The 27647-nt window shown below is 33.5% G+C and overlaps 1 protein-coding gene across 1 annotated transcript in view; it reads right to left on the reverse strand.

The window, feature by feature from the left end:
* Positions 1 to 4628: 4628 nt before the first annotated feature.
* Positions 4629 to 27647, reverse strand: part of LOC124364921 (dynein axonemal heavy chain 7-like) — a 167109-nt gene continuing 144090 nt past the window's right edge. The window contains 11 exon segments of the mRNA XM_046820729.1: positions 4629 to 4782; positions 4784 to 4819; positions 4821 to 4856; positions 5766 to 5909; positions 7094 to 7231; positions 18473 to 18624; positions 20204 to 20441; positions 21510 to 21536; positions 24077 to 24085; positions 25155 to 25321; positions 27417 to 27573. Of these exon segments, the coding sequence (XP_046676685.1) occupies positions 4645 to 4782; positions 4784 to 4819; positions 4821 to 4856; positions 5766 to 5909; positions 7094 to 7231; positions 18473 to 18624; positions 20204 to 20441; positions 21510 to 21536; positions 24077 to 24085; positions 25155 to 25321; positions 27417 to 27573 (1242 nt within the window). The 3' untranslated portion in view covers positions 4629 to 4644.

Here is a 27647-nt window from a genome sequence, read left to right on the forward strand (position 1 = left end):
TGAATATACTTCCTTTTCCTGTTTGTACACAGAAGAGATAGTTTTAAAAATCTTTTTTGCCTGTTATTCAAGTTGGGCACTTCGGAATGCAAATCCATTCACGTTACATAGATTGGCACAAATGAAGAGTTTCTTTATTATCCATTTTGCTGTTTTATCTTAGTCCTTCTGTGTGCCAAGGACACATTTTTTAGCATATTGCTGCTAAGAGGAGGAAATTTGTTTCTAATTACATTTTATTATGGCATTTTTCCTACCGACTACTGATGCTGACTTTCTTAAAGTTTATATTTACAGGGATACTGGAAGTTCACATAGTGGATGGACCAAAATCCTAATCCCCCCCTGTGCTGTGTGTGTTGGCCAGTCAGACAAGAAACTCCATATCGTGAACTTCCTTTAAAGTAAGGCTTAATAACATAAGAGACTTAGGGGTTTTGGATTTTTTATTTTGTGACTGGAGATTTAGTTCATATCCTAGTTCCTAAGTTTAAAAATTAGATATACTCGCTCATTGTATTACACTGATGTTTTTACAACTGCAGACAATTAATATGTATCTATATAACGTTGTGCTCAAAAATGACGGTGTTTTCCTTTACAAAATTATAGCGGTTTTTGGAGTTTTAGGCTAACCATTAAATTATAATGGTTTGTTAGAATTTGCAGCAAATCTGTAAAACTTTTATAACTCAAATGTTAAACCACTCAGGTAATACACAAAAAGGTAATGCAAAAAATCTTAATTTATTTTTATTTTATAAACGTAATAACTCTATATACATTAATAAAACATGTATGTTGATATCAAAAAGTAATTGAATTTTCCAACACAACATCGAAGAAGAATAACAAAGAAGAAGGTAACAATGATACATTGCAAGCAGCCAACATTGCTGATTGAATTCCACATACAGGAGATATCTCATATGCTGGGAGGTTTGCAGTAAACCAAGCCATGAACCGGTCCTGTAACATATAGAAGCCACATAATATTATCATGAATTAATGGCTTATCAAATAAACTGAATACAAGAATGAAAATAAATAGAGTTTAAATGTGAAAGGCATAAAGAGGATGACCTTTTAGGGGATGCTGGGTTCTCCACATAAATTGATGGCTTGTCCAAAAATAATTATTAATATTACTATAATCAACTTATGAAGGTAAGTATTCACTGCAAGGAGAGACAATGGAAAGAAGAAGCAAGAAAGTAATACAGTGGATGGGGCATGTGAAAGAGCGATGGGAAGATTCACATAGAATGCCTAGAATTAGGCATCTGGAGAAGGAGGAAAAGAGGCAAGAAGACCAAAGAGTGAAGAGCCGAGAGGAAGATGGGCAAGGACCAAAGTGGTGGAAAAGACATAGAGAGAAGAGGACTACAGGAAAATACAGGTGGAGGAAGAGGAGACCTGGAATGGACAGACACAAAAGTGGAGCGAGGCTGTGTACGACGGACCGCCGCTGATAACGGAAAACGTCGGATGATGATGATTGAGAATGACTATATACAACTTCACATTTTTAATGATTAACATTTACTGGAATAATTATTTGAGTTTCCCTAACGATAATCTATTGAGCCCTTGTATATTATATTTTGAGCGGTGGCGAATTTATCAAGAAATACACCAAAATAGCTCTGTGTTAAGGCAAAGCAATTTATCCTACTTTACTCTTTGTTGGGAGGGGAGTAAATTACTAATCTGCATAGCAAAATAAAAAAATATTCGCAGAACCACTTGATCAATAAAGTGATGAAAACTAGATTGAACGTACTGTATGTGAGTGTTGGTCAGTATTTCAACTATTTAAGTTAGTATTAAAAATTAAAATAACCTAAAGTGTGATTATTTGCCCCTTTCTTATTGATATAGTTCATAAAATTACAAAAATTAGAGTCCTGTTGTATCTTTCATGAAAAACTAGCAATTTATTTTGTTCAATCTTTGTTCCTTTAAAAATCTAAAAAAGATTAAAAACATAATACTCCTGTCCCCCCCCCCCACCCCCCCCCCCCCCCACCCCCCCCCCCCCCCACCCCCCCCCCCCCCCACCCCCCCCCCCCCCCACCCCCCCCCCCCCCCACCCCCCCCACGAGTGCCGATGGCCGAGCGTTCTAAGAAGTCAGGCTTTGGATCTGAATTAGCAATAGCACAGGTTCAAATCCTGTCTGTGACTGTTGCACTTTTGATCAGTATCATCAACATTGTACTGTATTGACTCTTCCTCTTATTCTGTTTGATAAGATTCTCCCACAGGACCGTGGGCCTTGTGGATTGTCACAGTAAGGCTTAGAGGGGATTGAACTATCCTTAAAAAAATTAGGTCCAAAGATAGATTAGGTTACTGGTTGTAAATGTGGCAAACAAATTAGACATATGTTTCAATAATACAAAAAAATTGTATATTTTAAACAAAATATTAATTTTTCAGAATACGAATTTAAACATTGACAAAACTATTAAAAATCATGCTATTCTTCAATTGTTGAGTGAAAAAAAAGATTGGATTTATGTATGTAATGTTATGACAAATTTAATCTTCCCATCTACTTTTGTATGTAGACACATTGCCCCAAACTTTAGCCACAGACATTTTTACCGTTTATGCTCTCAAGATACCAAGAATTAATTTAAATAATAAGAATTATTTTAAATAACTAGAGCTTAGTTTTTAGACTTAGAACAACTTCAGCCTGCCATTTAATAATCTATTCTTCTTCAATTATTTCAAACTTGAGATACTCATTTCCAAGTATGTATTTAAAGGAGTATATAACTTTGGATTGGAGTTATGAGTTTCATGAATAAGGGAAATGAACCCTCGTTACAATATAACTGGATCTTGGGAAAGAAATTAATTATCGGGTTGTTATACCAATCTCATGTTTAAAATAGTTATCGATTTATGTGTGTCAATATTCTATTTCTTACGTAGTTGTTTTAATATTCTCTTTTATGTCAACCAGCTGATGACACAGAAGAGCAAAATAGATAGTTTACTGATAAGATTATGGTGACTCGAATAGACAACTCTAATATTCCTACATTCACTCCATTCATCTAACAAACAGTCTGGAAGCATAACCACTTTATAGCCTCTTTAGCTATAAATCACCTTAAGCCAAAAACATCATCTGGATATGATAGCATTTCATCAAAGTATTTAAAAACCTGCAAAGACAAATTAAACTGATCATCCTGTATCTGGAAAAAATCTGATCACTGGAATTTTCCGTCAGCATTAAAGTTGGCAACGTTTACCAAATGTTCAAGCAACACTCTCCGACTCAAACATCAAATTACTGACCAATATCACTCATTACAACCTTTTCAAACATAAATGAAAGAGTAACACTAACCAGATTATCCAAGCGGTCTACAAAATTTGACTTTAGGTACAGTATATGTATAGGTAAGATTACTTTCTGCGATGCACTCTATTGTCATTGTAAGTAGTCAACTGCATCACACATCAGTACTCTGTTCTTTAATTCTGAGAACATGTTCTTATTCTTTGTAATGACCTAGTGCATTCGCTCTAAGATCTAAGACAAAACAATACCACAGCATGCAGGGAGAAAGAAAAGAGAAAAAAAGAGTCTGGGCTTGTAAAATATAAACTAGTAATGGAGAAGACCTAGAGAAGAGAAGATTCTGGATCCTCTATAAGACCTTCATGCAATATGGGTTACACTAGAAGTATTCTGAAGCACCAACACCCAGGTTCAAGTCCTTTAGTTTTTCTTGTTCATTGTTTAGATTTTTTCTAATGGATAAAAACTTAGGAGCTCATCATTATTTATTATATAAATTTTAATATTGTGTTTTTTGAATGAAGATCATATCTTTGTTTTAAATCTCAATGTTTACAACCTTGAAAATGAAGTAGTTAAAATGTAAGAAAGCTTGCCAAGAAGTGAAGGTCCAATACATGTAATACATTCAGTGAGCATATGTATTTTACTCATTGATCACTGGCATGCACTCTTGTAAACAGAATGAAGGGTACATGATAAAGTCAACAACACTGATAAAAAGTGATACAGTTACAGGCAGGATTTAAATCTACACTATCCCTAACTCAGACCCAAAGTCTGATGCCTTGGTCACTGGCTCTCCTGAATCTATACATTGGTAAAATCAATGGTTACTAATATTTTAATTGATTACTACATTTCGATCTAAAAGAAATTTATGTCTAAGATTCACTACCTATTTAAATTATGCATTTTCAATTTAATTCAAACTCTTATACAATTTTTGTTCTACATACACTGTTAGAATGTACTATGTGAATTTATTATAGCATTATAGCATATAGTAATTTTCCTAAAAGCATTATATCGTTACTTGTTTGTCCTATGAGAATTGAAGGACAAACAATTAATTGATTTTCAATTAATTTTTTTAAATGAAAAAAGACATTTTTTTAAATTTTTGTATTAATTCTTTTATTTTTTATTTATTGATTTTTTGCAATTGGTTTATTGCAATTTGATCTTAAAGACTTTTTAATGTCTTGCACTAACTTCATGGTCACAATATATAGTTATTAAAATAAATATTGACAAATAATTTGGGACTTTTAATTTAATAATTCAAGAAATAAAAAAAGGACAATTTGGAAAAATAATTTTATTGAGATAGTTGGCACAATAGGGCAACTCCTCTCATGACCCAATGCTCCTGGGGATGGATTGTTGCTAGCAGCATGGCCACTACAAAGTTGGTTGAGTGTCCGGTGGTCGACAGAATCCCCCTGCGTTCTGCCGTTCTTGTACAGTGGACAGAGGTATATATACCGACTTCGGCAATAGTTCCTCACGCTTCAGAGGTTTAATCCACATCTGCAAACATATGTACGATAAGTTAGAAACTAACATATTTAACACATACAGGGCAGAAAGCTAAGAGTATCATCAGATTGTAATGATGAACCTAGTAAAATATCAAGTTGTTTCAACATGATAAGTATCATACACAACAGTTTGGATGTTTAACTAATGCAAAGTCTGGATGATGATTATGTCTCCTCCACTGTAGTATATAAATTAATATCCTGTTATACAGCGAGAGAGAGGGAAATGACTTGGCAAGGGTCTATGGTCACTCAGGAATGAAACACATGTGCCAAATGTTTTCTTCTGTTATGGATGAAATGGTCATACAGACTCCTCTCATACTGAATTTACCAATTACTTCCATGTATTCTTTTTAGAAGACCCTTTTTTTTATTGCAAATACAGAGGAGAACCCACCTTTCATTAAAAGATAGTATCTTTGATTGCAAGAACACATAACACCGTAATCAAAAAACGGATGTACCACTATCAACATGTTTAATGCATATATTCATCATTACAATAACAATAAACCTGCCAGGTGTTTCAATATCTCAAAAAAGTATTTGGTTTTAAACAGAAGCTTAAACTTCACATGCTTAAACGTGCACAGATAGCATCAATAGTTTCAATATGCATACAATCAATATAAAGACCAATATAACATAATTTTAACATAAATCAAATCAGTTTTATTGCAGTGACAATATTACATTGTATAGCAAACATCACAAATTTTAATCTAAAATTTCTTACATTCATACCACAAAATTTTCATTCAGACCTACAATTTTACACTTATGCACATGTTTTACTCCTGCCAATACTGTAAATCTGATTTAGAATACAGTAGCTACAATTGTTTTTTACAAAGGGATAAATAAAAATTATTAAGTTTAAGCAGTATGTACTTACGTAAGGCACAACGTCGTACAGGACTTTTGGAAGAGATTCGTCGAGATGATGTTTTTCTCTATTCCATCGGGCACCATCAAGGAACAAGCCATAGACAAAAACACCATCTACAGGAGCTATAGACAATCGCTCTTCCTTCATCACCTGAATGAATCAACTTTGATGTTACAATGGCAAGACTGTGGCAGGAACAGTGAAAATGAGGGCACATTAGTTAGCAGTTGGCCGCACATCTAAGGCTCCGCTTTAAACATGCAGCTAAGTTTAAAAACCACATTATAAACAGGAACTTGTCTTCAATCCATAAGTGTTTCACTTGAGAAACCTATATTTTAGTGTCTCAATAGTAATAAATTGTTAAAAATAAAATTATCCATTAATACTAATTGTTTATAATTTATATAAAACATAGAGTTTCTCATGGTAAATCTATTCTGAATATAAATTATAAACAGTATTAACAGATTATCGTATTTATAACAATTTGTTGGCATCAAGAGACTAAAATGTATTTTTTCAAATCAAACAATTATGAATTTAACACACAGTTTTAAAATTTAGCCCCACATTAAAAGCGGAGCCTCATATGTGTGGCCAATAGCTAACTAGCGTCTCCTCTGATTATCTTTTGTAATAGAAGCATCTTTCGCATTATACAATGTATATGACTATGTTATTTTAAGTTAAACAGTCTTAAGTTTGTTATTATTAATTGTTTTATTATTGGCTGATATGTAGTGGCTTACACAAAAAAAACTGAATTTTCAACTGTTTTAATAAAGATTCAATTAAATTCAATGGAGCCTGTGTTAATCAAATTATTTCCAAATAGTGCAAGAAGATATTTTTATTTTTTAAGAAGATATGTCTTACAGCAAGAGTTAAAAACAAAATGTTTTTATAGTATAGCTATAATATATATATATATAATTGTATATAGGGCAATAGCCTTATTCAATTTCAATAAACATTGAATCACAAAAAGTACTTGCTCCGCCGGGAGTCGAACCCGGATCTCTCACTTGCCGGGTGAATGTGCTACCATTACACCACAGGTCTTCCGATCATATGTTAGTTTGCTTATTTAAACGCATATGTGACAGATACAGCCAAATACAAAATAATTGAATCAGAAAAAGTAAGCGCTCTGATTTATATATATATATATATATATATATATATATAAAATTTTTAATCTCAATCTTCTACATTCAAATAATTAGTAATCTATATTTTTAGTGTGTATTTACAAATCACAATATTGTTATTTAATGACAACAATAAGAAATGAAAATATTAAAATGAGTAGAATGAAATGTTTTACTTACTTCATAGTCAAAAGTTAGTAGATCAATTGGTATGCGATACTTTCTGGCATAGTTCTGTTGTGCTCCAGTCAAAAATGCCTGAGTGAAGAAGAAACCTGAGATCCAAAATATTGAAGGTGCACCATGATCAAACCATTTCTGAAAGAGACAAGTTTACGTATCAAGTCACAAAAGGAACAAGATAAAAACACTTCTTCGACTCAATTCCATACATTTCAGACCAACAGTGTCTCTACTCTGGAAGATGTGGAGGAAGCTGAATCCATGCCTGTGCAAATTACACTAGATATGTCAGTCATCACAACCCAAATTTTGCCTCCAGCCATAACCGTAGGTGAAGACCATCTAACAGCCCAGGAAGATCAACTCAATACTTGCCTGAGGCAAAACTCACTAACGTTTCTTCAGATGATACAGCTCCCTTTTTGGAAACTCAACATCCAAGAAAGACTCAAACAAACTACAAAAAAGCAAAAAAAATCAAAATATTTTGGAACTCCCCACTAAACAAGATGAAACAACTTCTATAACTATATTCCATCAAAATGTTCAAGGCTTATCATAAAAAAAAGAGAATAAACCATCTAATGGACAATCTGAAACCTACAATACTAATACTCACTGAGCATGGATTAAGCAAAGAAAATTTTACCAGGATCAGTGGATGCAACTTAGTAACATCTTATAGTGGAGAAAATCACAAAATGGGGGAGTTGTGATCTATGTACAAGAATGAGCTATCCTTATAGTGGGAGCAATTGACGCATCCAACTAAAACATCGAATTGGTATGTTGCAAAATTTAATATCAAGAGTAAAACTTTTTATGTACTTGGTGTTTTTCGTCTACCAGGACAAGCCAAACTAGCTGTTGATATCCTAGTCGACATACTTACCCCAAATCAAACTGAGGTTAAACAACACATCTTAATGGTTGACATCAACATAGACAGATTAACAGTGAGCAAATCTTTTTAAACACATAAAACATAAAAAAAGATCTCACTGGAACGCTAGTTGCAGTGTAATCCTATGGCAAGGCCTAGGAGTACAATTTACAGTGTAGCACATCAGTGAATTCTGTTGAATGGTTCTAACTGGGTCACTCAATCTTGAGATCTGACCTGAGACTACACACTGGTCACAGGCCCTTACCGATCACCAACTACATCATGTTATAACTACAACTCCGACCCTGAACTTTACTGTCAGCATACTTGTTACATATCATATACCAATTATATAACTTACGTAATTGATAAAAAAAATTAAAACCCAAAATATCTAAAAATTTTGTTGTATTTTTTACTTAATAAAATTTTGTTTAAATTTGTTTTAATCTTAATAGATTACATATGTTATACAATGGGGAAATGTCTAAATAAAACTAAAGGAATGCATTAGACAATAGACAATTTTCTTTATTTCACATATTCAAAGACAACAGTACAATGCGTCAATACATGAGATAGTTAAAGAATGTTAATAGTTGAGAGTTACAGGATTTAAAAATTCTTGAATAAAGTAGAAAGGTCGCTCCTGGAGCCAGTCTGTGAGATGTTTCTTGAGGTGGCGTTCTGGTTTTTCTCTGGGGTGGACTGGTAGTTGATTGTAGAGCAAGGCTCCCTTATAGGAAGGCTTGCTTGTAAAGAGTGTTAGATGGTGAGGCGGCAGAGCAAAATCTGAAGCATGGCGTGTATTTTGGTTGTGTATATCTCTTTGTCGGGTTTGATTGGTGAGAACAGCATGCATGATTGCCTCTTGCATGTAGAGCGCTGGGACCGTCAGGATCTTGAGTTCCTTGAAGGCATCACGACAGCTTTCGAGGTAGTTTAGGCCTGCTAGACATCTTATTGCCCTTTTTTGAAGTTTTAGGATTCTTTACAGGTTGGTAGCAGATGTTCCGCCCCAGGTCACAATTTCGTACCTGAGATGAGATTCAAATAGTGCGTAATAGGCTATCTTTGCCGTTTCCAGATTGCTTGTGTGTTTTACCATTCTTATTACATAAGTGCTTGAAGAGAGTTTTTTAAAAAGTAATTCTATGTGTGCTTTCCATGTGAGCTTTGAATCCATTGTAATGCCCAGGTATTTGACTGTATCCTGAGCTGCAGTTCCAGGGATTGGTAGAGTTAATTCTTTGTTTTTTGTGGTGAAAATTAGCTGTATTGTTTTTTTCTCACTAAGGGTAAGGTCATTTCTTAGGCAATATTGTTTTGTGTAACTAAAAGCAGTGTCAGTAATTCTTTTCAGGGTTTGAATGGATTTATTTGCTATGGTGAGGACTGTGTCATCTGCATACATTGTTGATTCACAGTATTCCTTTAGGTAGTCTGGAAAATCGTTTGTTAGGAGGAGAAACAGTACCGGCCCCAGTACTGAACCTTGTGGTACTCCTCTGGCAATGCTTGTCATGTCCGAATAGAATTTTTTTCGCTTGTTTTGTTCTTCATGCTCAATTTCAACTATTTGCTTTCTGACACTTAGGTAACTATGGAACCATTCTCCCGTCTTCCCATTTATCCCTAGGGACTTCATTTTGTTAAGGAGTTGGTCATGGTTAAGGCAATCGAATGCCTTACTGAAGTCAAGAACCAGGCTAGTGACTGCATGTCCGTTGTCGAGTTGGTCAATGATGTACTCCGTTAACTGTATTAGAGCAGTAGTTGTTGACCGTCCCTTTAGGAATCAATGTTGCTGGTTGGTCATTAGATTGTTTTGTTCTAGGTAGGATAATAGCCTATCTAAGACAATTTTCTCGTAGATTTTTGAAAAGGTTTATATCAGGGAGATCGGTCTGTAGTTCATTAAGTCATTCGTTGATCCACTTTTATGTTTCGGGTAGACCTTGGCTATTTTTAGCATAGTGGGGAATATTCCTTGTTGAAGCGATTTATTTATTAGAGCAGTCAAGGGTTTAGTGAGTTCATGTTTGCAGGTTTTGATGAGTTTAGCCGAGATCTCGTCTATACCCTAGGATGTTTTGGGTTTTAGGGAGTTTATGGCTTTTATAACGTCAGTCTCTGTTGCTGGTCGTAGATTTAGGTTGCTATTTGTCATGTTGGGTGGTTTGTAGATATTTAGTAGCCCATTGTTTAGGTTGTTTGGTTTTAGCGTCCTTTCTGCGACTGTGGCAAAGAAGGAGTTGAAGGTGTTTACTACTTTTTTGGGATCTTGCAGTACTTCCCCGTCTGTGACAATTTGCCATTTACTTAGATTTGGCCTGTTGTTTTTTCTTTCGTTGTTTATTATTTGCCACAATGCTTTTGATTTATTGTCGGCCTGAGAGATGTGGTCTGATGTTTGTTGTTTTTTTAGCGTCTTGAGCTTCATGTCATATTCCTTTTTTCTCCGTGCTGATTCAGCTTTGTCTTCAGGTTTTCCAGTACAAAGTTCCTTGTTTAAGGCTTCTATATACAAATTTTTTAAGGTAGTGCATTCATCATCCCAGCAAGTTGTTTTCTTTCGGCGAGTGATTCCTACACTTTTGACTGGGCAGCTGCTGTTTAGGACGGTTTGTATGATGAGGTGGAAATTTGTATATGCTTGATTTGCATCTTCCGTATTGTATATGCTATTCCACTCGTGTGTTTTGAGCGTAATCCTTTTATGAGAGTCATGATTTTCTTGTTAAAAATGCGTTTTCTCTCAGTTACAGTTCTGCTATATTTTCCTGCTGTCAGATGTAGTGTGGCCAGTTGGGATGTATGGTCCGAAAGGCCAGAGAGAACGACTGAACATTAAAATGTTCATATCTATTAATCACAAATTTCAATACCAAATAATAGCTGGTAAAATCCTATTATTATTAAATATGCAATAAGAATAAGTACTATGCTAAGAATTATAATCCAACATAATTTAGAAATTAAAAATTAAAACAACAAATATAACAACTGCTGTCTACCACTGTATTTAGAATGTCACAATACGCCTAAATGGTTGAACCAATTTTAAATCAATTACCTTTATTTTGTTGTACAAATACCCTAAAGAAATGCTAGGCTTTGTTAAAAAGAAAAAATTTTGGAAGTGATAATTTACTAAATTCTGAATGCTCACTTGTGTAGACCTCGGGGCTACACTGCAATTTCGGTTGGATATCTGTTGACCGTAGATGACTCCAAAGGGAGACCAAAACATCTCAAGAATTTAATTGCGTAAGTAATGTTTTGACACTGTATGAACCAGAAGACTTTGATGTGTGGTGGCCAATAGTAGAACAAAAAACAGCTGCCAAGAGGTTACAGAGTCTTCAAAGGCTAGCTTGCGTAAGCATCACAGGAGCGATAAGCTTCTGTCCAACCCTGGTCCTGGGATACAATCCTCTGGGGCAGGAGGTGATGAGGACAGCCGCTCTAAGCGCAATGAAGCTTCTAGGTACAAAGGTACTAATGACTACATCCTGAGAAGATCACATGAAAATAACCCAGGAATGTCCTGAGGACGAAATGTTAACCAACATGTATAAAATACTTAATACTTTCTGACGGCCAGTTTGCAATGAAGGTACTTGATACCTGTTCGTTTGATTTAAAAGCAGTCTAGAAATGCAAGAATGCTCTGGTAGAACTGGCTAAGAAAAATATAGTAAAACTTAGTTGGGTGTATGGCCATGAGGGCATTCATGGTTATGAAAAGGCAGATACCCTCACCAAAAAGGGAGCGGACTCCTTTATGGTTGGGCCAAAGCCGGGTTGCAGGAGAACTTTCTCTTACAGCAAAGCTCCTGTAAAAGATTGGGAAAAGAGGACAAGATACTTTAATTGGAGTAGGGCCTCAGGATTAAAACAATCAAAAATCTCTCCTTATGCTAAAGGGTGGCATCTCTCCTAGATCAGAGTAAAGAGGATATATAAATAGAACAAATATAAGTAAAGGAGGGGCAAAGATCCATGGGGGGCAATCATCTCTTTCCCTCAGAAAAAAATAGACTTTGATGTTGGTTATGGCAACGGTCATGTAAGCCTTAGAATTAAGAATAGATGAAGATGTATATAAATAGAATAGATGTTAAAGAGGATATATAAATAGAACAAATATAAGTAAAGGAGGGGCAAAGATCCATGGGGGGCAATCATCTCTTTCCCTCTGAAAAAATAGACTTTGATGTTAGTTATGGCAACGGTCATGTAAGCCTTAGAATTAAGAATAGATGAAGATGTATTGAGCATCAGATGTATGACCACAGTAATGAGAAGGGTTAGCAGATTGCCCCAGGTCATCATTCTCTCTCTAAATGAAATAATACATATCATACAAATACAAAGCACAAATTAAAATAGTATGTCTAAACAACAAAAATAGTATGTTTATATAAACAAAATAAAATAGCTATGCATCTGTACTGCAATTAATTTATAAACACAATTTATTAAAACTAAAGTTGAATTAATAAATTGTTTTATCGTAAAATTAAACCAGTTTTAAACTTAAGTAGGTTGAAACATCTGAACTGGGGACCCGGTCTGGAAAGGGTTGTTGTGAGATGAAAGTGGTCCTTGATGCAATGTAAACAAGTGAGTCTTGGGGACTTAAATCCGCATCTGATCTTTGCCTTAAATAGATCACTGTCTTCTCAGTTTTTGGGTCTTATTATGAGACCTGATGAAACATCTTCGTAGAGTCGATATTTTTTTGGAGGATTCACTCTGTAAATTGTATGATGAATAGGAGAAAACTAATGAATACCTGCTTTTTGATTGCTCTCCAATACCAAGGGAGTACTATACAATAATTGGTAGTCCGAAGAAAGGTGGTGAATTTCCCAGAACTTGGTCGGTTGTTTATAGCAGTTTGTAGAACTGCTGAAACTGTAGGCCTCACAGTACACTTCCGGTGTTTTCAAAAGGCACTTGAGGCTTAAGTGCATGGCAGTAGGCTGCTCCTTAGAAGAAGAAGATTGAAACATTTAAAATGAAAAACAATATTTTTAATATGCTACATATAATATTTCAGCTGTATTTATACATTTCATGTGCGTTTCCCTCCTATAGAGCCGTTTTTGAGCACAAAATTAATAAAAATATATTTGTCACTTTTACATTTAAAATGTTTTCTTCTTTTTCTTCATTACATATTCTTAGAGAATAGTAAGTACGTTAATACATAGGTTCTTTGTTTGAAGTTTATTTTTGTAATACATAGGTTATGTAAGTAAGTAAATATCATATGCTAGCTATCAGTTGTTTCAAGGTATTTATTGAGGGTGTAGAAAGGGTGTTCTTGAAGCCAATCCCTCAATCGACATCCATACTGGTGTCGTTCTGTTTTCTTCACCTCTTCTGGAAGGGTATTCCATATCTTTGCTTCTGCATATGTCGGCTTCCTTTTTGTGGATAAACGATGATGTATTGGAAGGCAATAGTTTAGGGTATGACATGTATTGTAGTTGTGATGGTGGACACCAGTTAAGATTGGCTCAAGAAATTTGAGATGTATATACCTGACAGTTTCCAGGATGTTGAGGTTGACAATGGTGAGAATCTTCAGTTCCTAAAAGGCCTCTCTGCATGATTCTCTTCCTTGAAGTTTTGTAAGGATGCAGATAGCTATTTTTTGATAGACAAGTACCCTCTGTAGATTGCCTCTTGTCATGCCTCCCCAGACTACAATTCCATATCGCAAACGAGACTCATGTAGGGCATTGTATGCAGTTTTAGCTGTTACAGCATCAATGATATGGTTCATTCTACGGATTACACTTAGTCCTGAACTGAGCTTTTTGCATAAGAAGTCTAAATGTATCCATACCAGAGAGTCAAATTAAAACCACCAAGATATTTTGTGGAGGTGCTCTCTTCTATTTCAGACAAGTCTTCCAGTTAGGTCTCCATGTCCTCCCAGAATTAGCTGCTTTGTTTTGCTCTAATTTACAATAAGGTATTGACCATGATGATATTGTACTGACATATTGACAGTAGTATAGGTAGCTATTTCAAGGTCTTGTTTTTTTGTTTTTTTTTTTTTTTTTTTTTGCTTTACATGAGAACACTGGTGTATGCATACATCAATTTTCCGCTGAAGTTTAATCTGTATGCGAGGTCATTAGCGTATAGGATGTAAAGGACTAACCCGAGAACTGATCCTTGCATACTCCTCGGGAGATGGTTCTGACCTCTCATGTTGCTTGACATGTCAGCCCTCCATTTATATACTTCACGTCTGTCATCTGTCTTCGTCCAGTGAGATAACTTCTAAACCAGTTATGTGCCTCTCCTTGTATTCCAAGAGAAGTTAGTTTTGATCGAACATGGTCATGGCTAAGACGGTAGAAAGTTTTACTATAATCTAGAATGATGGCTATGCATTAAATACATCTCAGTCTCTTAAGTATTAAACACAGAGTATATAAAATGCAACAGAGAAGAACCTTCTTTTATTGATTGGATGAATCCAATATATTATGTTTTATAATTCCTTTAAATGTCTAAAACACTAATGATTAGTCAAGTTTTTTCCAGTTCACTGGCAAAATAACAAACCAACTCCAATGTTAGATAACATTTTCCTAGAATGGAATACGAACCAGTCCAGCATCACCCATTATCCATACAAGGGCACATGTGTATACAATGTTTGTTAGTTTAAATTAGTTTAATGTTTGCATTAGCCTGGGCAGTGTGACAAATGGTCATGGCTACGCGACTGACCTGGTATGACGCATATTATCTTAACCCGCTGGTTGCAGTGGCGGCTTTGGCGGGTGGGCCGGTTGGGCCCGGGCCCACCCAGATGTTTAAGAACATGAGGTAATCAACAGGAAGTATTATCGTAAAACGGGTTTTGTTTTGTTTATATTCAGAGAAACTCGAGACAACGGTTTTAACCTATACAGGTTAAACATTTATTTTGTTATAAGCCTCTTGTGAACTGCTAAGTTTTCATTGTGGCTGAAGATAAACTAAACTTAAAGGAGTTATAAAGACCCTAAATTGTAAATAATATAAAATAAAAGATCAGTGAAAACTTACAACTAGTGTTAGTGAAAGTGAACATTTTTAGGAGTTCAGAATTGTGGAATTTATTTATATATGTGCCACAACCAATTCATATGGATACATATTTGCGTAAAAGAAAAGTTCTCTAATAATTATAATTCATCAGTTCAAATAGACATATAATCTGACGATGGCATGCCTGAACTGAGTAGCATTTCTGAAAAATTTGAGCAACAAAAGAGTAAAAAATTAAATTTGATCTGCCTTGTACCTCTAAAACACAAATGGTAGATAGCCATGTTGTCTTTCTTGATTGGAGTTTAAGTTGTGACAATGTACCGAAACAGCCTAGTAGTAATTTTTCCACGCCGCAACATTAGTTGGAAACAAAGATCATTTCAGAGATTGCAGTACGAAAGATGACCTTGGATAGAATATTCAATTAAAAATTATTCGTTTTTTGCTTTATTTGTAGACGTTTTTCTACACAGGACCAATTACTTGAAGATGTGTTAGGTAAAACTGGTTACAATGATTGGAAACATTTAGGAAGTATGGTGACAAGACAGGAAAGTTCCAATGTCCACAGAGCATGTTTATCTAAATACCATGAATGGAATTCTTCCAGAAAGACTGGTGTGATGACTACAAAAATTAACTATCAACTCGCCAAAGAAATACAAAAAAATAGAGACATCCTCCATTCAGTTATTAGAAGCATTATATTTTGCGGAAGACAAAAACATTGCATTGCGCGGGCACCGTGAAACTGAGCTAAAAGATTACGAAGATAGAGCACAAAATAGTGGCTCTAGTGAGTCAGACGGAGAAGCTGATTCCGAAAGTAATTACAACCAAAAGGTCTAACAAAGGAGGTAACAAACTAAACAAAGGCAGTTTCAAAGAGCTGCTAAGCCTTCTCTTCATTTAAAATGAAACCTTAGGCAAAAATATTAAAAGCTTGTCAAATGCAACATATACATCACAAATGATACAAAATGATATTATTCTACTACAAAGCTACTAGCAGAGTAATTATTGTTCAAATTATTTATGAAATTAAAGCAGGTAGCAATGATTATAGTATAATAATTGATGAGGGTCACTGTGAACAGATGAGTGTCTATTGCAGATTTCTTGGGTTTGTTCAAGTGCACGAACTAAATGCACAGTACTTGGCTAACAAAATTAGAGAGTGTTTAATGCATTTGCAGCTGAACATTGAAAACTGTGTTAGCTAATCATTTGATGGAGCCAGTGTCATGAGTAGTGAATTTAATTAATGGCCTACAAGCTCTGATTCATCAGTTAACCAAAAACCCATGCCCATACATTCATTACCATGCCCACAGGCTGAACTTTGTCCTTGTAGATGTTGCCAAAAATTATCGTAGCATCGATGAAACGATTGGGCTCCTTGAAGCTATTTATTCTTTTCAATCATCATGTGTTTTACGGCACGAAATATTTTATTTCGAGAAGAAGACAGCAACTGATAATAAACACTTACATATACCTCAGCTATGTAACACAAAGTGGGTTTTCAAATATAAGGGTTTTCAAATTTTTCCATCCCCCAGACCCCCCGCCATAGTATGTATATACATGAGCCTACCCAAAATGAAATTCCTAGAGCTGCCCCTTGCTGGTTGTCTTATTTTTGTTGATTATAGTAGCAGTCTTTATTTTATAAACTTTTTCCAATCAAACACTTTGGCTACAAAGCAGCTCAGTGACTGATTATAAAAGGTGATTTTTTTATTGGTGCGGTTTTTAAAACTAAATAAAAAAATGAAAAACAACCTGCATTGACATAAAAATGCATTTATTTGAACTACAATGTCATGACATTAACGTTTAAAAATTATTTCTGGCATATGGGCTCCATTTCGTTTGCGTAGAAAGCCCAATCGAGAAGTCCAATTTTCGAATACTCTTTCCAGCTGCTGTGGTTGAATTCCGCCAATAACTCGACGAATGTTAGCTTCCAAGTAATTTAAAGTTTGTGGCTTGTCAGCGTATACTTGAGACTTAACATATCCCCACAGAAAGTAGTCTGTTGGCGTGATATCACACGACCGTGGGGGCCAGTTGACACTACCTCTAAATGAGATGATACGTTCACCAAATGTTTCTGCCAAGAGGCCAATTGTGTCGTTTGCCGTGTGGCACGTCGCGCCGTCTTGTTGGAACCAGACATTTTCTAAATCCACTTCAAGTTCGTTTAGCTGAGGAAAGAAAAAGTCCCGTAACATTGCCCGATAGCATTGACCATTTACCGTAACAGTCTGGCCAGCATTGTCTTTAAAAAAATAAGGGCCAATAACACCACCTGCCCAAATGGTGCACCAAACGGTAAGTTTTTGTGGATGAAGGGGCATACCAACAAATTCTTTTGGGTTTTCATCACTCCAAATCTGACAATTCTGTTTGTTGACAAAGCCGCATAACCAGAAATGAGCCTCATCACTGAAAAAAATCTTGCCTGCGAAAGCTGGGTCACGTGTTATCTTATGTTGAGCCCATTCAACGAAATCAAGACGCTTGCGATAGTCTAATCGTTTCAGTTCTTGCACCAACTGAATCTTGTATGGATATAGGCGTAGATCCTTCCGTAAAATATTCCATAGAGTTGAGTAGCAGATCGCTAATTGCTGCGCACGATGACGAATCGACACACTTGGATCCTCTTCAACACTATGAGCAACAGCATCAACAGCCTCTTCGGTCCTTACTGTGCGGCGTCTCTGCCGATTCTTGTCAACAAGAGTGTGGGTATTACGAAAACGATTAACCAAAGCTCGAATACCTGACTCTGATGGACGATTATGAGGTCTGTAAATCGGACGAAGAGCTCGGTAAGTTGCCCGAACTGAACTGCGGTTTTCAAAATAAATTTGCACTATTCGCAAACGCTCTTCTTTTGTAAGTCTGTTTCATGGTTACTATACAATAATACGCACTAGACAATACAAATATCGAAATGACATAAGATAATAAACAAAGATCAGCTGTTTTATTCAAATTTAATTGTTGTGTTTAATAGTGGTGCCAACTTAAAAACCACAACAATAAAAAAATCACCCTTTACAAGTATCATCAAAACCTTTGGTAGCGATCATGTTAACAAACTTTTTCAAGATAGTTCATAAAGAAGGTTTGTTACAAATTTGATGAAAATCAATTAACAATCAATTAAACTTAACATCAGACTACATAGACTTGTGTCAGACTTGGACATTTAACACAAATACACATGGACAGTCTTATAACTTTGAGAAAGGTACTAGAGGGCTACTAACAGTTCACATTTAACATACCCAGATTTGAGTGCACAAAAAAAAAACAACAGAAATGACTCATTTTCCACAAGAAAATTCAACAAAATGATATCAATCCAGTGTTACTGTACAGTGATAGAAAATACTTCAGCAACTCACTTGCAGAAATTCCAGTCTGGCTAAAAAGTCACTGATGTAGCTTCCCAGAGGCTTGAGTGAGGGATAAGACTTCTTGCCCCAAGCACCAGGAATTCGGCCTGTCAGAACACTGGTAAACACTTCTTCCAGCTCAAAAGTCATCACAATCTGACCTGTCGCAGTAAACAATAATTTCATTTATAAGGGGTGTTTAGAAGGTTTACTCACTACAATAAGAGGTGACACAATTTTCTTGAAGGCATATACGTCACTCAACATCCAACTGTGGTAGTAGGAAGGTATTACTGAGTACTACTATTAATAAGTATGACAATTTTTCCTAGTTTTTCAAAACTTCAGCCGCAATTTCAAATCCTGCCAAATACAAATTGTTTGTTATTATTAGATTTCTCAAAGCAATATAAATATTGAGTAGCAGCAATTTGTGTGGAATTTTGTTCCATGTATGAACCAAGATTATCAGTGAAAAAATTTGTTTCTATGAGGTATGTCAAGAAAATACATTCTGTTTTGTTATCTGCCATTTTATAGTTCCATTTCATTCAGAACAGGAATAACACAATAGTTTACACAAAGAAGTTTTACCTTAAAAATTGTTTTTATGAAAACACATTCTGAATTTGAACCAAGCAGACCATGCATTTTATTATAATACTTTATCTGTGATCAAAATATTATCATATAGTAAACTAATTACTTTTTCTATAGTTTATAGCTTTGTGTGTTTCTATTTAAACTGTTGTATTTTTCACTATCTGTATGACAAAAAAAAACCAAGTTTCTGATTATTTGTTTATTGCTGTGTTATTCAAATTAGTTTATTTTAAATAATACTTGTGTATTGTTTTATTGTAGGGAGGAAGAATAGTACTAAGAAGAGTTTGAGTGACAGGAATAGACAAGCATGTTTGCACAGGTGGAAGGCAACAACTAAACCTATAGATGAGACTACTTTACAAACTAGGCCTGGCCTACATTTTTTTATTTATTTTAAAATAAATAACTGTAAACTTACTATACTGTTTAAAAAGTAGCTGATAAGTTAAATAATAAGGAATAGTAAGAAGTATCAGGATGTAACAACAGCTAATACTGGTAGATGCCAATTTTACAGAATGATATTGACACTATATTAGTGTCTATCAGTTATCCAAAAGTTAGTTTTTTTGTTTTCTTACATAAAAATTGAAAAGTTTAACTTTCAAAATTTACTTGCTTATAAAAATGTTTGGGAAAATATTAGACATTGAAAATGCATAGAATTTTATTGAATTTAATTTGTTACAAAATCATTAAGAGTTTTTTATTGCTTGGTCTCCAATGAATATCGATTTGAATTTTTTTTATTTTCATCCCAAAAACACTTTTATTTTTATTGCACATTAATCAAATACCATTATCCTTCAAAAACATACTAAATTGATCATAGACCAAAATCTCTATTAGCTGTAATATTACAGGCAAGGTAGAGATTAGCCTATAACTATATAAGAAGAAGAAGAAGGACCTCAACACACAAGCTTGCATTAATGTATTCTGTCTGAGGAATAAGCAAAATATGGTAATAATGTTGAACCACATGTTATTCGACATATAAGCATCACAGCTATTAGAACTTTTAATCTCATCATAAAAACCAAAGTGATCCTTATTTCTTTAGCACGGTTCAGAATGGGAGTCATCTAACAAATATTCTACACTTTCTTATGATGGAACATTTCCACATATCACCTTTGATTGCTTTACGCAAGTTACGCAGACTGTTGCGGATAGTCCGGAGCAGGTTGTTGAACCGTCCCATCTCCTGTACCAGCACCGTGTTCATGCTCTGACTGTACAAGGTCGGGTATTTCTCCAGCGCCAACACGGTATCAAAGTCTTCAGGCAGCTTGTCCAGGATGTCTCCAGCCACATGATATACTGTGTTTTCTGCCTCCTCCTTTGAGGACCCTCCTCCAGATGCAGCATCCTACCCAACAGAATTATTTATGATATGCAGTAACTATTCTGGCCCTTGATTCTGAAATCAATATATTCTTAATTCTTTGAGGAAAAACATTTTTGACATTATTGTTTATGGTACCAAAAACATATATGCGCCAGAGACAGTGCCATAATAGCTATTATTAATTCTATGCTTTCAGGTAAAAATATCATAACTCTGGTAATATTTATAATTAAATTAAATTGTGGTATAAAAATCTTTAGAAATAAAATATAGTTTATGTAAAAAAATATCTGTTGTCTGAAAACTAGCTTTATATTTTATTTATTTTAAGTTACATAAAAAACAAAATTTTCTTAGTTTGAACATTATTTTAATATCATTAAACAATTTACATGATGGAAACTATTTTATTTTATTTACAATCTTACAGTAAACAAAAATGGACGACACTCAAGAAACTAGTGATCCTGTTTGATAGCTCTCAAGCTATGAAATGATATTCTAATGGTTTATTTTTTAGTTTCCAAGGGGGTAATAAGGTTATTCATAGTCACATTTATGAATAAAATAACTAAAAGAGATTATGATTTTAACATACTTAATAAATGCCTATTTGTTCAGAAATCTGGAGTAACAGTTCTTAAATAGTTACATTTTTTTTAAATTGATACTATACTAAACTACATTTTTGACAATAAAACCTGATATAACTAAAATGTATAGCCATAAAACATTTTTCCTCATGTTTTAGAATTCCTGAGGAAAAAGCTAGTAGAAAGACAGACAGAAAAGAAAGAAAGTCAAAAACCAACAAGTGTTGAAAATGAGTCCACTCTATTAAGTGAAACAATTCTGAAACCATACAAGAACTCTGAGACATCCTATAAATAAAAAAGCAAACATGTACAATGTAGACAGCAAATTTGAAGAACTGTAAGAAATTGTACATAATGACAAAGACCACACATCCTCACTTATTAAACTCACAAACTAGTCCCAACAAATAAAGCTGTCTAAGAGTTAACAAATACACGAGTATAAGATTTTTTTGCTGAAGAAAACACACCACAGTAAGCTATATTGACTCACCTTAAGTTTTTTCATTTCCCACAAATCCTAAGAAGCAGCATAAAAACAAAGCAGCAATTTTTGATTAACAAACGGTTTAATGTAACCAATCCACCAATTTCATTCACATATAATTACAGAAATATAGAGACAGTGAGATCACAAGCCCTGAGAAATTCAAAAATGTTTAATACTTAAATGGAACATTTCATAAAAACATGTGACCATATTATACTGCTCAATTTAATTCATAACATCATCCTACATGGAGAACAAAAGTATGTGTACAAAACAATCTGATTGACACTATCATCATTGAATTTAATTTTGAAATATAACATAAAAAACGTAACTGCATATATATTGACTTTTTCATGTAGTTATAAAAACAAAAATATATAAATCATTTTACATATGTACAGAAACTTTATATTGCTGATTATTTATAAAGTTAATATAAACTTTATAAATAATACCCATAGGTGAATGCATCACATAACAAGTGTATACAGATAGATATGTACAATATTAGTTGATAATATCTGTGATACTACATAACAGCAACTAATGGCATGCTATAAGTGCCTGATAGGTATATCAGCTGGCTTTTCTCACAAAATATGTATTTATACAAATATAAAAACCAACCAACATAAAAAATAAATCAAAAGACAGGCTAATACACACAACAAGCACAAAGTAACAAATAAACAGATGAAACCACATAAGGAATCTGTATAAATTGTAAATTTTATAAAAAATAACATTTTATTGGTTAAATAAAAATATAAAATAACAATTTTTTAAATAAAATTTAAAGCAATAATAATTTTAAGTTAGCAGTAAGAATATTTCATGTAAGTCCATGTGTAACTCTAAGAATTCGATTATTAAAAAAATCAGTATTAGAACATTGTTACATATGTTCACTTGATACATGTTGAACCAACTTGTGAGGTAGGATTGGAAGGTGGAGAGCATCTTCTCCTTACCAGGCCACTGGCTCGGGGTAGTCCGACTTATGGAGTGCTAGGATAAGTATGTCAAGTGGCAGACTTTTACTTGATATCCTTGGGTTTTTTTAAGGAAGCAACAATTTCTTACCTCAAATTTTCTTAAGCTGTTTAATATTTTCTAATTTCATTCAGAATAGTTTTCAGTATTTATTAAAAATTTTTGATATTCTGTTTTCTACAATTTTGCTAAATCTTTCTAAATTTTAAATTTTACAGTAAATTAATTTCTCATTGAAGTTTAAAGTAACAGAATTATTATTATTACATGATTTATAGTGGAATTTTATTTGAACTTTTATCTTGTATTTTTTATTCAAGAAGATTCATTATTATTACTTGACTTTCCTGTTTTAGTTGGTTTGTTCTTGAGAGAAATCTTTCAGTTTGTTTTATTATAAAATTTATATATTTTAAGTTAGTATTATTATTATTTTAATTATATAGCAGAAGGCTGAATTAAAATATAAAAATATATTTAATTTTAAAAAGTGAGATAGAACTTAGTCAAACTAGTAGTAGAGTAACCTTTTTGGATTAATTTGAAAAATTACTACAAATTATAAAAAGACTGTTGATATTTTATTTCAAATTAATTTCTAGTACTTTATTATAAAAAAATTGTGACCAATTTATTTTAAATAATTCCTTTAACTCAGTAGTGCAGGTCGCAAGTTGTAAAATGGTTTTTATCACATAGATTCCAAAAGGAAAAAACTCTTGTTTCTGTCTTTAAATAATTTTGAAAAGTCAGAAATTTATATTCTTAAGAATTCTTTAAATTGAATATTCAGTCATCTGGAGATCAGTGTCTGAGTCATTTAAACACTTAACAATACCTAACACTACTGGTGTTCTATAAATGTTAAGTACTATTGTTAATACTTCCACTTTCCAAGTGACTAATTATGTTCAACTGTTAGCAGCTAGAGATTAACCTTATACTAATTGAGTTTGGCTACTACAAGTTTTTTATAAATAAGTGTATAAATATGTGTGTTAAATTTTTCTGCATATCTGACCATATCCAATGTAAACTTTACATTAGGTGATTGCTATAGACCATCTTTGGTAGATAAGTGGTTAGTAAGCTTATCAATTTAGAGACCTGAGTTAGGATTCCAGATTTTGCTTAACACCTCAAACAAATAGTCACATAACGTAGCTATGGTGGGAAAGGTTAATTCAATGTGAATTTTTAGTTTAGCTTCAGTTCACCTTCTGTTTAGTGCAGCACCCAAAGTCTGACACTATCACAGACTTGACTCTTCGAATAAGCGCTAATTCTTGAAATTAGCGCTTAGTAACACATTTTGCGATTAATTTTTATTTATACAATTAATATTTTATTACCTATGCATGTTTTATATGAAGTGCATTCTGTAAGTGTTGGCTATAAAACCCACCAGAAGAATGTAAACATAACAGAAAAATGCAAAAAGAATAACAGCAATATCAGCAGAACCCCAAAATACACAAAAGAAAAAGACACCAAAAGCAAACTTTATCACTAAAAATTAAATAAAAGTGAAACATTCATGACAACAAGCAACACCACTGAATCTGACTACTTACCACTCTATCCTGTTTGCCATATAATAACAAAAATTAGTTGATTCTGAAATTAAAATATATATCAATAATCAACTTAATTGCTATGTTCTAAAATGCATTATAGTAGAGCAAGTCTGATTATTTTACAATAAGGTAACTATACCTCACTTGTCTTAATTTCAGTATAAAATAAACTAATAAAATTAGTAAATTTATAGAATAATAACTCACATATTAATAAAAGTTTAAGTACAAGATTAAAACACTATTTTGTTAGATCTAATAGCTAACCATACGCATATATTTAATATATATATTAATCTTCAATAATAAATCTTCAAATGTTTAAATTAAACAGTTTCTATATTTCGGCTTAAGCCGTCTTCAGGAAATTACAAAAATATAAATAGGGCTATAAGAACAAAATAAACATAAAACATCACACACACATATATATATATATATATATATATATATATATATATATATATATATATATATATAAAATATTGATTAATTTAATTGAAATTAAATATATTATGTTCAAATTTTTCCCCTTACAGGTAAAAACATATATTTATTAATTGAACCTTTTTTTAATTTCACAGGAAAGTAATCTCCCAATTATTGAACAATTTGCATGCAAGATTTTAAAATCCAAACAGATTTCAAATGGTTTAGGTTTTGTACTGCACTTTGCCAACAGACTTTTAAAGGATTGGATTGATAAACTTATCCAAACAGACATTAAAGACATCTTTAAGAAGAACTATCTACATCAAATTCTATCTTGCCAATCTTTTGGAAAATATTGATCAATAATTGTTGGTTCATGTCCCCTGAAAAATATTGTTGGAAAACCTTGTCCTGCTAGGGGCATTGCCATTTTTGTTTTTATTCCTATAAATGTTGTTAATTAGCTTTCACGTTATGTTTTTAATAATGAAGTGGAATTTTCTGTAGGAATAAATTAATGAAAAAATAACAGTACTGGTATGTGCAAACAGACAAAAAGTACAATCTGCTACTAACATTTGTCTGCAATGTCAATGAAATGCAGTCTGAGATGCCTGAAAACGTTCTTTTCACTATAATGTACCTGAGTTAGAAGAGTGTTTGTGAACAGAACGAAGGTCTCCTGTTGATCCTTCATGATGTCAGCATTGTCGTTCATACCAAAAACCGAAGGGTTGGTGATCAGTGGAAAGGTCTTGATGTAGTTCACAAATGCTTCGTGGTCCTTGACTTCAGGTACATAGTACAGTTCTATAAAGAGAATACGTATGAGCTAGTGATAGACAACATAAAGCTTCAAATACCAACTGGTCATACTTTATAGTCATCAAATTTACATAAATAAATAAATAAATATATATATATATATATATATATATATATATATATATATACTCATTCTGTGAAAATTATTCCATCTTTTTCATTCAACTAAGTAAATTTTAAATGATTCGTAGTTTTACGGGAAGTAAGATATGGAAATCATAAGTGAAGATGTCTTAAAAGTTTACTATGCAATAAAACCAAGAAACTAAAATGAAAAAAAGCTGTACTAGTAGTACCATTTGAAGGATATGACACAAACTTTCTTTCTGTGTAATGTACCATTGTTAGAAAAGCGTAGAAAAGATATCCGATTAACTGTTGATGTAATGAAGTTTCTTTCTAAGCGATACCCTAGTTCCAGCAACTGGCAATCCTTAGAGAGTTTTTTACCTCCTCTGGAGTTTGTACAGGAATTTATAATGTACTGATAAAATTTAAAAGTCTAAATTATTACTTTTAAGAAACAGTTTTCCAATACACAAATTCAACTTGCGGACATACCATTGCACCTGTTTCACAGCTTAACAGATTGTAAAGGGATCCCAGTCTTAGGATGTATTGATTAAGATAATACAAATTTACCATTCTCAAGCCAAAACTAATATTTTAAATAGAATTTTTAATACTAATAGTAATAAAATGTGCAAATTGACATCTTTCTAAAGTCATAGGCAGAAAGAAATAAATGCTTAGAAATTGCTATATAGTTTGGGGGATCCAGTCCCTGAAGACACTGCTGTTCTACATTCCAAAGATTTGCCAGTGTCACCTTACCAGTTTAACCCTCAGATCCATCATACAGGACCTTTCACTCATCTTTACATTACACATTCCCTACTATTGACCAGTGATACCCTAAAAGTGGAACTCCTAACCACAACCATAAAGGGGTCATTATATTCCCTACATTTCACTGGCTCTCCTAATGAAGCCCAACCAATGACAGTTATTAAAAACCAATTATGAAGGAGCTCACATACTCCACTTCCTGTTAGCCTATGATTTTCAAATTGTGACCAAAGAAGTCTCATTGAAATTGACCAATGACAGGGGTCACTAACAGTCCTAAGGATACTTGAAATCCCATGATTGAATGCTTAGTTAGTCTGTTAGAAGTGTCTACTACATTTATGTAGACAGATAATAATTGTATTTTACACAAGTTTTTATGATCTGTAATATTTTGTAAAAGAAATTATAACTATTAGTTCCATGTGTAAGTCTAAATTATGATCTATCTGATATAGCTTACAAGTATGACTGTTGAATGTGTAAGCCCATACTCCTCATTGCTGGACTGATCGGGGTTAGATTACGATCTTAGGGATGGGTGGAAGTAACTCATGATAATGCGTCAATCCCAAACCAATCACTACGATCTTACATAATTTATAATTATTTCTGATAATTGGAATTTCTAATTAGCATTAACAAGTAATTAAATTTGCATATTGATTCTATACTAAATTTAGTTTAGTATTTGCTTGTTAGAGAATTTTATTAATTTCCTCAAACAATTAAGGGAAGCCTGCCCATCGAACTCCGTCCCTGAATGTGCCGGGGCTAGGATGGTAGCAAAAAGCATCAATACAAAACCTGCATTACAGTCATTTAGACTGCTCTTAATTAGTGTCAAATTGACCCACACCATAGTCATATCAAGTCTTGCCAGACGATTACTTTATGCTGCTGTGTTTTATAACATTGTTGTTCATTATTTTCAAACTGGATTCATGATTTACAGACCTTGTGATCAATAACATGTATTGACTTTAAGCATTTAATTTTCAATACCAAAACTCGAAGACTTAAATATTTTGTAATACTTGATGAGTTTTAAGTATTTGTTACTGCTCAAAAACCTTATTAAGTTCATTATTAAATTAAAATTTAAAGTTCATTAAGAGTCAACACTGTAATGAATGTGTTCATACAATCAGACAGTTTCAGATACCACTGGAGTTGCTTGAGCAATCATCATGTAAATCTGCTTCATTGCTAATGATGCTAAACGACTTACTTGAGGGATCGAAGAAGTAATCAGACTCTGTAACCAAAGCAGGACAGTAGAACTTGCGGAGGACTGTGATGAGACACCTTCGGTCCCAGTCGTCTGTCACTCTGCCTCCGTAGTTACATTCACCGGTCAGATAATTTAGGGCTTCGTACTGGACATCCTATGGTAATACATGCACACTGAACAGCTTTTGCACACAAAATAGGTATTAAGATACTCTTGAATTTATTGTAC

Source organism: Homalodisca vitripennis, chromosome 6, assembly GCF_021130785.1.
Source record: "Homalodisca vitripennis isolate AUS2020 chromosome 6, UT_GWSS_2.1, whole genome shotgun sequence".
Lineage (NCBI taxonomy): Eukaryota > Metazoa > Arthropoda > Insecta > Hemiptera > Cicadellidae > Homalodisca > Homalodisca vitripennis.